This window comes from Oncorhynchus mykiss, chromosome 18, assembly GCF_013265735.2.
Source record: "Oncorhynchus mykiss isolate Arlee chromosome 18, USDA_OmykA_1.1, whole genome shotgun sequence".
Classification (NCBI taxonomy): Eukaryota; Metazoa; Chordata; class Actinopteri; order Salmoniformes; family Salmonidae; genus Oncorhynchus; species Oncorhynchus mykiss.
Window position 1 is genome coordinate 13,590,511 of NC_048582.1, and position 14,121 is coordinate 13,604,631.

Consider the following 14,121-nt stretch of genomic DNA (forward strand, 5'->3'; position numbering starts at 1 on the left):
AACAAAGTACTTTCCTCATGTGGGTTGTGAAAAATTACTGAGTCAACTGAGCAAATCTGAAAAGATTTTGAATTTTTTAGGTTTATCTCCTTCTGTGTCCATTAGTATTGTTTATAATTGTGAAAACTGTAAAGTAATTCTTCCTCTTGAATGTCTTTCTGTCTGTCTGTCTGTCTGTCTGTCTGTCTGTCTGTCTGTCTGTCTGTCTGTCTGTCTGTCTGTCTCTCTCTCTCTCTCTCTCTCTCTCTCTCTCTCGTCACCTACTCTTCCCAGAGAGGGAAACAAAGGGGCCATTGAGGAGAGATGGTTTTCCTTGTAAATAGAGTAGAGAATAGAACAGAGGTTTATTTTTTAATTTGAGCAACCTTGTCAGTGGATTGGAGAGCGATCCAGTCTCTCCAGTGGTTTCGACATCATGGTGTTGTGGTGCAGGTGCTGCTCCCACTCTGTACCACTAAAGACTGGGATGCTTTGGCTGAAGAAACGCTTCAATTGGTTTAAGAGACTCCCATTCACAACAACAACGGCTCCTATCAATTTGAGCCTGTGGGAACTTGTCCTCAGATTTTTTTTGTGATCGGATTCAGTTAGATACTGTATGGGCATGTACATACACAGAAATACTGTTTTAATGATGATTTACAAAGAACCAAGCTTTGGGCTTAAACACTTTGTTCAATAGTCTAAATGAGCTCAATTAAGCAAAACAACAAAACAATCAGTTGTTTATTATCTGAAGCCAATAAACACCTATGTTTTTCTCACAAATTTCAAGTGATGCTTGATAATCAGAACTCAATGTACAAAACAATAAGTCACATCAATTAATGACCCTCGTTAGCATCGTTAGCAGTGCCATGTTCATAGAGACTGTGATCTACCTCTATAGGAAGTGTACAAACACCAGAACGGTCTGTACCTTACTGTCAGAGATAAACATTAATGGGTCACTCAACCATTGAGACATTATCCTAATTGGCAGAACAATGTGAGAGACGTGCTCTGAGGTAAAACGTTTTATTGGGGACAAACTCCGGTCAGGCAATAACAACATTTTTGTTCGCAGTCAAGAGGAGAAAAAGGAGCATGAAGTTTCACAACTGTACAGGACTTGGGCAGAGGCGGACTGGACATCTGGCATCTCGGGCAAATGGCAGATGGGCCTGTCCATTTAGCCTAGTGGGCCTGCCAAACCTTTTTTGCACAAAATGATCACAATCTGGCTAATAATGGTGGCCTCAAGGAAGAAATGGTCTGGTGTGGGGACCACAAGGAAGAAAATGAGCCGGTGTATTAGAAATGCCAGGGCTGATTTCCGGTCCCTGTCCGCCCCTCAGCTTGGGTGTTGACTTTGGTTACCTGCGTGTCAATGCTTGTTGGTCACTGTGTCTCTGGCAGGAACGGTCCAATGAGTATGAGGGGTTAACGTCTTTCCCAAGTTTCAACATTGCGTTTTTCCCTTAACAACCTTTCTTTTTTTTTAAGTCAGAATATGTGTGCTTTGGTTTCTGTTATTCATACTTCTGGCGGTCAGTCAGTCACCCGTTAATTTGTCCATTGTGTAAAATCTGGATTTCGTGATTAAGTGGAGGGCAGCATGAATCATGAATACGCCTTTATTCAGTTCCTGTGGGATGGAGCAGAGGCAAGCGCTCTGTCTGGAACAACTGTCTCCACTAGTCGGTATCCTGTCGCATGTGATGGCACGTGTTGGTTGGATGGGGCTCCTAACATAATCAGCTTGAAGGAAGTGTGTGGATACCCCTCATTCCCTCCATCCCCTCCTCCTTCTCTCCTCTGTACTACCGCCCCTCATACCTCCTCTATGTCAGGGGCTGGACTTCTTGGCGGGAGAGCATGGTCACTGCCTCCCAAAGAGCTCCAGTGGAGGTTGGATTTGGATACCCTTTGGCGCTGCTCCACCCGTGTCATTTGTGCTCAGAGAGAATGTACTGTGATGTTGTGTAGTGCGTTCCAAAAGCAAAGGGCTTAAAACATGGTACTGGTTAGTCTGCACAGTGTGCACATGTTGGGCAGAGGTGGGGATGGTAGTGTGCCATACAAACTACACTGCATGAGTTTAACTTTACCCCCAAGGCCATAGGTTAGGATGGAGCGAGGGTGCCACTCCTGTGCTCCTCCTGTGCCACCACCCTGTTTTGCCCACCACATTGGCACCTCCTGGAATCTACATTGCAATAGCACTTGAGTTGAACAAAGGATAAATAAATAATAAATATAAATTAAAAAATAACTCATAAGAGGAGGAGGGCTGGAGGAGGAGGAAGGGGAGGGGAAAACCGGGTGGGTGATACAAAAAAGGAGGGAGGGAAAAAAAATAGAGGGAAACATTTCAGTGAGATTCCACACATTTAGCCACCCACCTAGGAATAGGGTGTGTGGGGTTGGGTTGTGACATCACCAGTCCCCTCCCACCCCCACCCCTCTCCTATCCTGCTAGTATAGATGCTTCGTGGTCCGGTGGTCCTCTCTACTCCACAGTGTTTCCACGGAGCGCTGCACAAGTCCTAAATTGAGTTGCTACCTTAGTGAAGTTGTCCAGCATCCCTGTCCAGAGAGCTCTATAGCAGGCACCATGCTCCTCAGAGTCCCTCTCCTGCTCCTCTCCGGATCCATTCTCCTCAACTGCATCCCTGCACAGAGGATTAGAGGCAAGTGCACAGATTGGCCGTTCTGTAAAGTCAGGCGTATTGTGTTTCTGGATAGTATGGTTTTGTGTTACATGTTTTATGTATAGTTTTGAGCATGCATATTATGTTTTTGCCAATGCATGTGTGATGGAAAGTGTTTTGGTGTTGTTGATGCTTATCATTGTGCATTGTGGACAATGCAATGTTTTGCTGACTTTGCATGTATTCTCCTTATGCCATTCACATTGTATAGAAAGAAATAGCTTGCCAAAACCAAATTGCAAGAGGTTTCATGGTCCAGTTGGTAAAGTCCCATGAAGTTATCGCAAAAGTATTGACCAAAATGTTTAGGACATTGCATAATGTGTAGAGTTGTGCAGACTTGACTGCAGCGAAACCACAGTGTGAATGGCAGACGCTTTCATCCAAGCGATTTACTGACCATAAATGCAAAGCATTTCGATTCAGGTGTAAAACCATTGTATATCTGTCTTGCAACTTGTAGCTGTGACTGTGCAAGATAAGAATGAGTTTGATACAAAAACGGAATGAAAAGCAGAAGTTTGGTTGTTACCGGTACGTAGATTATGTTTCCTTAAGTTTTGTTCTGATGCTTTTTGGTCTCACTGTAGAATTGTAATGTTTGTTTGGAGCTTGGATTGCCTCTTGTTAGAGATCATGTTCAGATGATTTGAGCTACAGGACGTTCAGCAGCGTACTGATTGTCCCATTAAACATACAGTAGTTATGCAATATGATGAATTTACTCTCCTAGAAATGAAAAGGGAAATGTCAGGCTATAACCACTCGCCAATATCAAACATTTTTTTTAGCGGCAGTGTGTATGTGAATAGTAAAACAACAAAAAGTCATAGAAGTGAGGACGTTTAGCCTGTTCTCACTTGTAAAAAGACTATTTTAGGCTTAGGGGTTAGTTTTATTGTTAGAATTATGGTTAGACTTAGGGTTAGGTTTAGGGTTTAAGGTTAGGGTAAGGGTTTGGTTTAGGGTTAGGTAAAATAGGATTTTTAATGGGAATGAATTGTTGATGCCAAAAAAAGTCCTCACAAGTATAGTAGGACATCGCTGTGTGTGTGTGTGTGTGTGTGTGTGTGTGTGTGTGTGTGTGTGTGAGAGTGTGTGTGTGTGTGTGTGTGTGTGTATATCTCTGCCTGTTGGTTGTCTTGGGGTGTTTCTTGGACAGGTTCCCATGATTAAAAAAGGTGAATCTATGTGAGCGCCACTGTTTGTTGACTAGAAATCTTATCCTAATGATCATGTTGCTGCTGTCCAGTGGACTTCCCAGAGGATGTAGCCTTGTGATTGCAGTGTCTATCAATGATACTCTAACACAGCTGGGAGGGGTTTGATTAGGTTTGGGATTGGGTTTGGGATTGGGCCAACATCTCCCCTCTGCACACTCCACAATCTCAGGCAGAGAAGCTTCTTGTTAAAAAATACATGTTGTTGAATTTTCAAGTGCCTGCTTTGCTTTCCGTGCGGCGGGTGTACATTGTAAACAGGTAACATGTGTGTACCTGAGTATCTGAGCTCGGAGTATGTTGACGCTGTGGTTGTGCAGGCAGCTGGAGACGTGTTTGTGCCCCCAGCTCTTCACGCATGGTCAAACTTCATTAGAGGAGATGAAAGAGAGACGGCTCAGTCTCACACCAAGCCACTCATCAGTTGTGCTACAGTGCTCGGTGTAAATATACCCTGCCTTCACGTTAACTACCGCCTCTTTGGTGAGGATGAGGGCGGAGAGGCGGGGGCTGTTGTGCCCCACTACTGTAGCTGAATGAGGACTGATGCTCTACGAATGAAAGGGAGAAGTTGGACTCATGCCAGATGGACACAGTCAAAGAGAATACAGTAGGAGTGAACGTGTGTTTTTCAACATGTGTCCATGCATGTGCTGCCAGTGAAAGCCCCTGGAGTTATGGAATGAATCAACAGCTGTAGAGCGTTGAGATCAAGTCCACCTAAATGTGACTGGACAATATATGCTATATGAGCCCAGAGAAGCTATGAGGGACGATTATTATTATTTTTTGTTTACCTTTATTTAACTAGGCAAGTCAGTTAAGAACAAATTCTTATTTTCAATGACAGCCTAGGAACAGTGGGTTAACTGCCTGTTCAGGGGTAGAACGACAGATTTGTACCTTGTCAGCTCGGGGATTTGAACTTGCAACCTTTCGGTTACTAGTCCAACGCGTCAACGCTCTAACCAAAAGTAGTATCTGGAGATTTAGGGGACTTTTGTTACAGATGTGTCATTTTAATTAGAAGGTATGCTCAATTTGGGAGAAATGGAAGAACCATGTTCCACAACAGAATGTACTGTAAGTGTTTCAAGGTTTGGTTTGAGTGAAGTTTGTTAGTTCCTTATTCAATATACAAAACAAACAAACACAACGATTTGGGATATTGCTGGAAGATAAGTTGTTTCTGACTAACATATCTCAAAGTCTGCCAAAGGATTAGATGCTAGCTAGACTTTTTCCCTCAGCGCAATACCCTGAAGGCTGGCTGTTATTCACTTTAAGGGTCATGTAACCAAACCAACTGTTTTCACTTGTGATCAGCCTCACACTGAGTTCTGCTCTTGGGTCAATCAGCTGCAGTTGGAATGTCTTCAACTATGAAACACCACATCCGTGCCGAGAAACCACCATGCATGATTACACATGTCTTAAGTGTCAAACTTCCATGCTTTCCCACCATTTGAGAAGGCAACAGGATGCCAAAGCCAATCTGTAGAACAAACAACCCAAAGATAGCTTAAGAGACTGAAGACGGACACTGATGATCGCACACAATCTGTCTCCTGAAGACTCACAGTTGGCCAAATCAAACATGCCTGCTGCTAATGCTTAAAAATTATTGTTTTTTCTAGAGGACTTTGTTACTGGGAATTCTTAATCTTACGTCGACCCGACACGCAAGCGTCCCATCTAGACACCTGGAAATGCAAATGCGCTACGCTAAATGCTAAATGTACTCGTTAAAACTCAAACGTTCATTAAAACACACATGCAGGGTATTGAATTAAAGCTACACTCGTTGTGAATCTAGCCAACAAGTCAGATTTTTAAAATGCTTTTTGGCGAAAGCATGAGAAGCTATTATCTGATAGCATGCAACACCCCAAAATGCCTGAAGGCGACGTAAACAAAATAATTAGCGTAGCCGGCGCTACACAAATAGCAGAAATAAAATATAAAACATTCATTACCTTTGACGAGCTTCTTTGTTGGCACTCCTATATGCCCCATAAACATCACTATTGGGTCTTTTTTTCGATTAAATCGGTCCATATATACCCAAAATATCCATCTATGGAAACTGTGTGATTCAGAAAAAAACACAGTTTCAAAACGCAGCGTCATTTTTTTAAATTAAAAAAGTTGACGATAAACTTTCACAAAACACTTCGAAATACTTTTGTAATCCAACTTTAGGTATTAGTAAACGTTAATAATCTATCAAATTGAACACGGGGCGATGTGTATTCAATAGCTCCACGTCTTCAAATCATGTTCGGGAAATCTCTCTTCCAAAACTTCCTGTCGGAGACCGGATGGAATGGGGTCTCCTTTGTTTGACCAAGAAATAACTCCCAGGAAATTGACAAGACTGGCGACATCGTGTGGAAGCTGTAGGAATTGCAATCTCAGCACCATTTAATTTGGTGTCCTTTAAACAATACATGCAAGTGGCGCATGGATATTTTTTCCAGTTTTCAGTGACCAGTTTTTCTTGCGCTTTTCGATGAAACACACGCTCTGTTATAGTCACAGCCGTGATTTAACCAGTTTTAGAAACGTGAGAGTGTTTTCTATCCACACATACTAATCATATGCATATACTATATTCCTGGCCTGAGTAGCAGGACGCTGAAATGTTGCGTGATTTTTAACAGAATGTTCGAAAAAGTAGGGGGTCGACTTAAGAGGTTTTAATATCAACGATGCCTCTCTATCATACGAACTCAATGCATTTTATGCACACTTGGACAACAACAACATCGTGCCGGGCGTGAGGGCCATCACCGTCTCAGAGGACTGGGGGATCTCGCTCTCTGAGGCCGACGTAAGAAAGGTCTTTAATCATATCAATACCCGAAAGGCCGCGGGCCCGACAGTATTACAGGGCGCGTTCTCAGAGCATGCGCAGAACAGCTCGCTGGCATATTCACTGTGATTTTCAACCTCTCCTTGTCCCTGGATGCTGGACTTCCTGACGGGCCGACCCCAGGTGGTGAGGGTAGGCAACATCACCTCCATCCTGCTGACCCTCAACACGAGCGCCCCACATGGGTGTGTGCTTAGTCCCCTCCTTTACTCCCTGTTCATCCACGACTGCGTGGCCACACACAACTCCAACACCATCATCAAGTTTGCAGCACCTCTTCCCCCTCAGGAGGTTAAAAAAGTTTGGCATGGGCACTCAAATGCTCAAAAGGTTCTACATCTGTACCGTTGAGAGCATCTTGACTGGCTGCATCTCTGCCTGGTATGGCAGTAGCACCGCCCTCGATCGCATAGCTCTACAGAGGGTGGTGCGGGCAGCCCAGTACCTCACTGGGACCAAGCTCTCTGCCATACAGGACATCTATATCAGGTAGGCTAGAAAGGTAGGCCCGGAAAATCATTATAGACTCCAACCACCCCAGACATAGACTATCCTCTCTGCTTCCGCACGGCAAGCGGTACCGGTGCATTAAGTCTGACACCAACAGGATCTTGAACAGCTTCTATCCCCAAGCAATAAGACTGATAAATAGCCAACCAAATAGCTACAAGGACTAGTGACCTTTTATCTCTATGCATACTCACACACCCATTCACTCCATAATCTGTTCATTCACGCATAATATGCACATACATTTATACTGACTACACACACGCACAAGCTGTTGCTACTCTGTTTATTATATATCCTAATGCTTAGTCACCATACCCCTGTACATATCTACCTCCATCACACCAGTATCCCTGCACATTGTAAATACAGTACGGTACTGGAACTGACCCTGTATATAAGTATGCTTACTTACTTATTTTGTTCTTCATATTTATTGTGTGTTTTTTCTAGTATTACATTGTTATTGATTATTGCATTTTTGTTTGCAAGCAAGGCATTTCACTGCTCTTGTGCATGTGACATTTAAAACGTAAAACTTGAAACATTCGTCAAGAGCAGGATAACTTCATTGACAACAGAACACAACATAGCTAACAAGCTTTCCAGCATGAGGAGGCTATTTTTTATGCAGGAAGGCATTTATTGGTATGACTCATGTAATGGAGGCAGCTCTGCAGTGTGGTCACTACACTCACACTCTTAGAAAAAAAGGAGAACCCTTTTTGGTTCCAGATATATCCCTTTTGGGTATGTAGAACCCTCTGTAGAAAGGGTTCTACATAGAACCCAAAAGGGTCCTATCTGGAAGCAAAAATGGTTATTCAAAGGGTTCTCCTGTGGGTACAGCCGAAGAACCCTTAAGGTTCTAGATATAAAAAAGGTGCTAAGAGTGTAGCTGGCATACTCACAAAGTCATAAAATCTGATTTGAAATCTTACTCTAACATGAACATGAACCCTAACCTTAACCACACTGCTACAGTGGTTGCTCAAGTAAAAGTTTTGAGATTATGCTGCGGGACATAGAGGTAATTTGTGGTTTAGTACGATACCCTTACGCCTAACCCTAACCTTAAACTAAGACCCCCCAAAATAATCACATTTTTCCCCATTAATTTTTTACAATATAGCCAAAAAAAGGTGCTATCTAGAACCCAAAAGGGTTCTTCAACTGTCACCATAGGAGAACCCTTGGAAGAGCCATTTTTTGGTTCCATGTAGAACCCTTTTGGTTCCATGTAGAACCATTTCCACAGAGGGTTCTACATGGAACCCAAAAGAGCTACATAGAACCAAAAAGGAATCTCCTATGGGGACAACCAAATAATCCTTTTGGGACCATTTTTTCTAAGGGTGTGGCGGAAATCTCTCAGTTCTGCCTCCAGGGAAAGATGGATGACAATACACATCAACCTGCATTTTTGATGAGTAAGCCTTTCCATAAGCTTCAGTATTCATTTTTTGGTATTATTTAACATAATAATGTCTTCCACATTCTCCTACTGTAGCAAGTATCATTCTTCATCTTCATCATTCTCCATTGTGTCTCCACAAGGGGTGAAGTGGTCATCTGGTCCTCTATAAACTCAGGAAAACACATTACAGTCCTTGTAATTCTAGGGTCTCTTTAATAAAACCTTATGGATTTGCAGCTATAAAGCCAGAGACTGAAAACATCCTTCTTGTTAAATTAAAGGGAGTCAGCAATAACATGACAAGTGTCTTGAGGTAAGCAGAGGTTATGTCATGTTGCCGGGGGAGATAAGTTTATTAATGACAGTTAGAATCAAAGGCGCCACTAGAAATATGATCTTCGAAAGCAGAAACATGACAAGCAAAACATCCTTTCCCCCCTCCAATTATATTCCAAACAATTCAAGATTACTCTTTGGGGTTAAGGGAGAAGAGAAATGAATTCAAGATTACTCTTTGGAGTTAAGCAGAGAAGAAAAATGAATTCAAGATTGCTCTTTGGAGTTAAGCAGAGAAGAGAAATGAATTCAAGATTGCTTTTTGGAGTTAAGCAGAGAAGAGAAATGAATTCAAGATTACTTTTTGGGGTTAAGTGGAGAAGAGAAATGGACACAAGTATCCATGTAAACAGTTAATTCACCCACCACACAAATATGGTTGTTTGTTTGTTTTACACCTCCTCATGAGGTTCTACAGCTGCACCATCAAGAGCATCCTGACCTGTTGCATCACCGCCTGGTATGGCAACTGCTCGGCATCTGACCACAAGGTGCTACAGAGGGTAGTGCGAACGGCCCAGTACATCACAGGGGCCAAGCTTCCTGCCATCCAGGACCTATATAATAGGTGGTGTCAGAGGAAAGCCCATGAAATTGTCAGAGACTCAAATTACCCATGTTATAGACTGTTTTCTCTGCTACTGCACGGCAAGCTGTACCAGAGCGCCAAGTCTAGGACCAAAAGGCTCCTCAACAGCTTCTACCCCCATGCCATAAAACTGCTGAACAATTCATAAAATCTCTACCAGACAATTTACATTGCCACCCCCCCCCCCCCCCCCCCCCCCTTTTGTACACTGCTTCTACTCGCTGTTTGTTACCTATGCATAGTCACTTCGCCCCCACTTACATGTGCAGATTACCTTAACTAGCCTCTACCCCTGCACACTGACTTGGTACCAGTGCCACCTGTTATTGTTATTCTTATTGTGTTACTTTTTATTATTACTTTTTATTTTAGTCTATCCCTGTAAATATGCTCTTCTTCTTGAACTACACTGTTGGTTAAGGGTTTGTAAGTCAGCATTTCACGGTAAAGTCTACACTGTTGGTTAAGGGCTTGTAAGTCAGCATTTCACGGTAAAGTCTACACTGTTGGTTAAGGGCTTGTAAGTCAGCATTTCACGGTAAAGTCTACACTGTTGGTTATGGGCTTGTAAGTCAGCATTTCACGGTAAAGTCTACACTGTTGGTTAAGGGCTTGTAAGTCAGCATTTCACGGTAAAGTCTACACTGTTGGTTAAGGGCTTGTAAGTCAGCATTTCACGGTAAAGTCTACACTGTTGGTTATGGGCTTGTAAGTCAGCATTTCACGGTAAAGTCTACACTGTTGGTTAAGGGCTTGTAAGTCAGCATTTCACGGTAAAGTCTACACTGTTGGTTAAGGGCTTGTAAGTCAGCATTTCACGGTAAAGTCTACACTGTTGGTTAAGGGCTTGTAAGTAAGCATTTCACGGTAAAGTCTACACTGTTGGTTAAGGGCTTGTAAGTAAGCATTTCACGGTAAAGTCTACACTTGTTTTATTCGGCGCATGTGACAAATAAAGTTTGATTTGATTGAAGAGGTTCATGGGTCATCGATAATGAAGGCTCCAATATTATATCCAAGGTTCGTCCCAAGTTTGCTCTGCGAATGGGAGTGATTAGGCTATCGTTAAAACCTAATTAATGCTCTGAGTGATGATTGGGGTTAGCTGGAGTGCCAGAACGCTCGCCTTGCCTCTTGCCTGCATGGGCATTAAAAGGGCTGGCTGTTGACTGATGTGTGTGACGACAAAAAACTGCCACAACATCCTTTTCCGAACACCATCTTGATCCCCTTTATGTGGCATTTTAAGCCTGCTTTTCATTAGCATTTAACAGCCTCTTTAACCCAGCAGCTGAATCAGTCCAGTTCCTGCATGGTGGGAAATGGGAACCTGGTGGACAAGGGAAAGCCTTTTCCAAAGCTAAAGAGCCGTATTACCAGGTTCAAATGAGCTCCATTACTCATGTTTAGGACATTTCCCAGACAGCTATTTAGCCTCTGTTCTTTAATAATGACTTTTCTGAACTCTTTGGAGCTCAATCTTCAAGAGTTACATCCTCCATTGCATTTCACCTTCTAATTTGACATCTCCTGTGCTTACGCACTCCCTCAAGCCTGACGATATCAGTGGGTTTAAAGTCCTTTGGGTTTATCCTAATAGTCCAATGTTATGACTGATGGGGGAATCAAGTATCCCATCTCCTGTATGCGTTCAGGGTAATATTGGCTGCAGTTGAAGAGTACTGCAGTCTGTTTCCTGAAAACCACAAACACAATCCAGTTTGATTAATCCCTTGGGTACCTGGGGAGAGGCAGCTGTTTATCTTGCAATTACCCCTAAATTAATCTGTGTCCAGAAGTTTCTTAAATGCAGCACTTATCAATGCAATTCACAAATGCTCTGCACAGTATTTTCAATCTGCTCATGTTCATGTGAGGTGCTGAAGGTTAGCTGTGATGGAATGCACTAGCATCTTTAGGTGCAATGCACCACAGTTCAACTAATCATATCCACAATGCAATTCAACTGTATTATTCTACTTGTTGGCCTTTAACAGTGAGAAGACAGAACATGAAGGTTCGCATCAACGCTACGGGCGACACCATCGTGATGAAGTTTGTCCGGCCCAACCCTGACACCAAGCTGGAGGGCTACATCCTGGGCTACGGCAGCAGCATGTTCTCTAAACAGTTCATCCAGCTGCCTGAGAATGGAGAGCCCTACGAGACTGAGATAGGTAAGACCAGTCTGTGGTAAGACCATGCACACACACACACACACACACACACACACACACACACTAACCTATTGACTCTCAGGGATTCATCAGATAGTCATAACATAACAGTGTATATTGTATCTCCAACATACGTCAGTATGGGTGAGAAACCGTTCCTCTGAGAAACCTAGCAACCTGTCTTTGTAGAGCACAGAGATTCTCCAAACAGGGTGAAAAGGGCAGGAGTTACACTAAGCATTCCACAGTGTTGACTTTCCTCTTTAAAGTCCTTTCCTGCAGCTCAATGGGTTCCATTCATCATCAACCACAGCCTCTCATGAGATACATCCCAGCATCCCAGCCCACTACGGCACCTTAGCAGGGCAGCACAGGGCCAGTGGAAGATTACTTTACAGCTTGTGTAGATCATCTATTGAGCGTGAAACCACATGCTTATGTTAGAATTCGAATGATACACTGTTGCTTATTTTTCTTAAAACTCCCACTCACTAAAATCACTTGAGTTAAAGTAAACATCGGAGTGTTTTCATAATTAAATCAAACAAATATGGTTCCTTTATTGCTGTTTTGTGTTGATCTGTTCGGATTTATGATAGGCACGAAATGAGAGCAGGTCAGGAACAGGTTTCCTCTTGTCGTATGAAAAGGTCTCAATGGCCATTGGCTATGAAGTGTTAGAGTAGAAAGGAACCAGAGACTAAAGAGAATGGAACAACTCCCTTGGCTGGCTCCCCAATCAGTGAAAGGAGCGCTCTTTGTTCAATGCGGAACAGCTTTTTAGTCACTTTTCCTTGAGCCCTTTCACCTGTGTGAGAGACAACAGAAGTGATCAAACATAATTTCTCACTGGTACAAGCTGTGACCACGTACAAAAACAACAACGACAAAGAGCCAAGTTAAATTGGTCTCAGGTGCCCCTCCAGAACATCTGATGGAAGTACCTCATCACGAGAGAGCCCAGAGGGATCCAACGAGAGAGCAGAGGGTAGACAGAACCTTCTCAGCAATAATGACACACGTAGTAGTCCAATAGGATATGGTTGTGTTTCTGTGACTCTCTGGGATCCTCTTCTGTGCTGACTCTTAACTTATTTAAAGTGTTTCCCCACACCCAACAGTTTGCTTTATTTTAAGCAACCAAGTGACTATCATTTGTCCAATGCCCCACCCATAACATTGTGCCAGCTTCGATCCATGCCAGCCTGCTCCTGCTCCTGGCATGCCAGCTCAGGTGCTCTGGCTTTATGTTAATCCATTGAACACCAGGACCTAGTCAGGCCCTTAGTGCTCCACCCTTCACATCCTGTCTATTTTGTTCTGTATAGTTTTTCATTAATGAGCTCGCCATTCTCATGCAATAGAAACACAATATTTTTGGATCACTGTTTTTATAGCACATTGAATCCAAGCGGCCAGATGTGTCTTAACTGTGTTCCAGATCCATACCCATATTTCACCCCTCCTAGCTAGCCTCAGACACTGTTTGCATTTGGGCAAGTATTATAACAACAGACAACTGTTAGATTGTGGGTGGATAATATAAACCCCTTAGAGAATTTACTGTATGTATTAAAGTCTCTGCAGGTTGGACAACGTTCCATTGTTCCGAGGAGTTCAAGCAACTCCATTGCATTTCAACTTACGATCTGAACGACTGTTTGCTTTCATCTGTTGTGCTTAAAGTCAAGCTCTTTCATCTGTGTATCTGCTCTGTTTCTGTTTACAGCGGATTTGAATAGTTTCAGCCCATCTCCCTAACACCAGAGACCTGGCTGGGTAGTGACTCACCAGGCGTCAGCAGGACTCTTTCTTCCCAAACCCTTCTTTCACTGCCCAGGACAATATTTCCCCCCTTCTGGTATATTCCTTTTTCCATGACAGAGAAATCAATGTGACAACGTTTTATTTTTTAACCTTTTAGACGCTGAACCCAAGTATCTTGTTGCTGTCCAGCCAATCCCGAGCAACGACGTAAAGAAACAATGCACAGGTACCTGCAGCAGTCTGTCTACGCATCTAAAAGGTTAAATCAGGTCATCAAATCTGTTGCAAATATAGTGTATGACCCTTGACCTTTGTCCTCACAGGGAAGGTCAACCTGGAGAAGCCACTCCACCTGGTTATTGGCTCCGTCACCCCAACCTCTGTGCTGCTGTCCTGGGGAACCTTCCTGAAGACGCCCTACGAAGCAGGCAACATCATGAACGGCTGTTTGGAAGACGGGTGAGTTATACCCTACCGCACCGCCAGCCAGGCATCTGGTTCCAGTTCCATGTTGCATTTCTCAGGCCAAAGCTTCCA

The 14,121-nt window shown here is 43.2% G+C and overlaps 1 protein-coding gene across 19 annotated transcripts in view; it reads left to right on the top strand.

Annotated features, from left to right (window-relative positions):
- Positions 1–2,469: 2,469 nt before the first annotated feature.
- LOC110495495 (target of Nesh-SH3) overlaps positions 2,470–14,121 on the top strand; it is a 29,839-nt gene continuing 18,187 nt past the window's right edge. For 13 of the 19 annotated variants that reach the window (XM_036951887.1, XM_021570780.2, XM_021570782.2 and 10 more), the window contains exons 1-4: positions 2,471–2,672; positions 11,638–11,817; positions 13,742–13,810; positions 13,908–14,043. In XM_036951887.1, coding sequence (XP_036807782.1) covers positions 2,597–2,672; positions 11,638–11,817; positions 13,742–13,810; positions 13,908–14,043 — 461 coding nt within the window. In that variant the 5' untranslated portion in view covers positions 2,471–2,596. Of the gene's footprint in view, positions 2,673–11,637; positions 11,818–13,741; positions 13,811–13,907; positions 14,044–14,121 lie in introns of all 19 variants that reach the window. The other 6 variants (XM_036951885.1, XM_021570776.2, XM_021570777.2 and 3 more) reach the window with 1 other exon arrangement.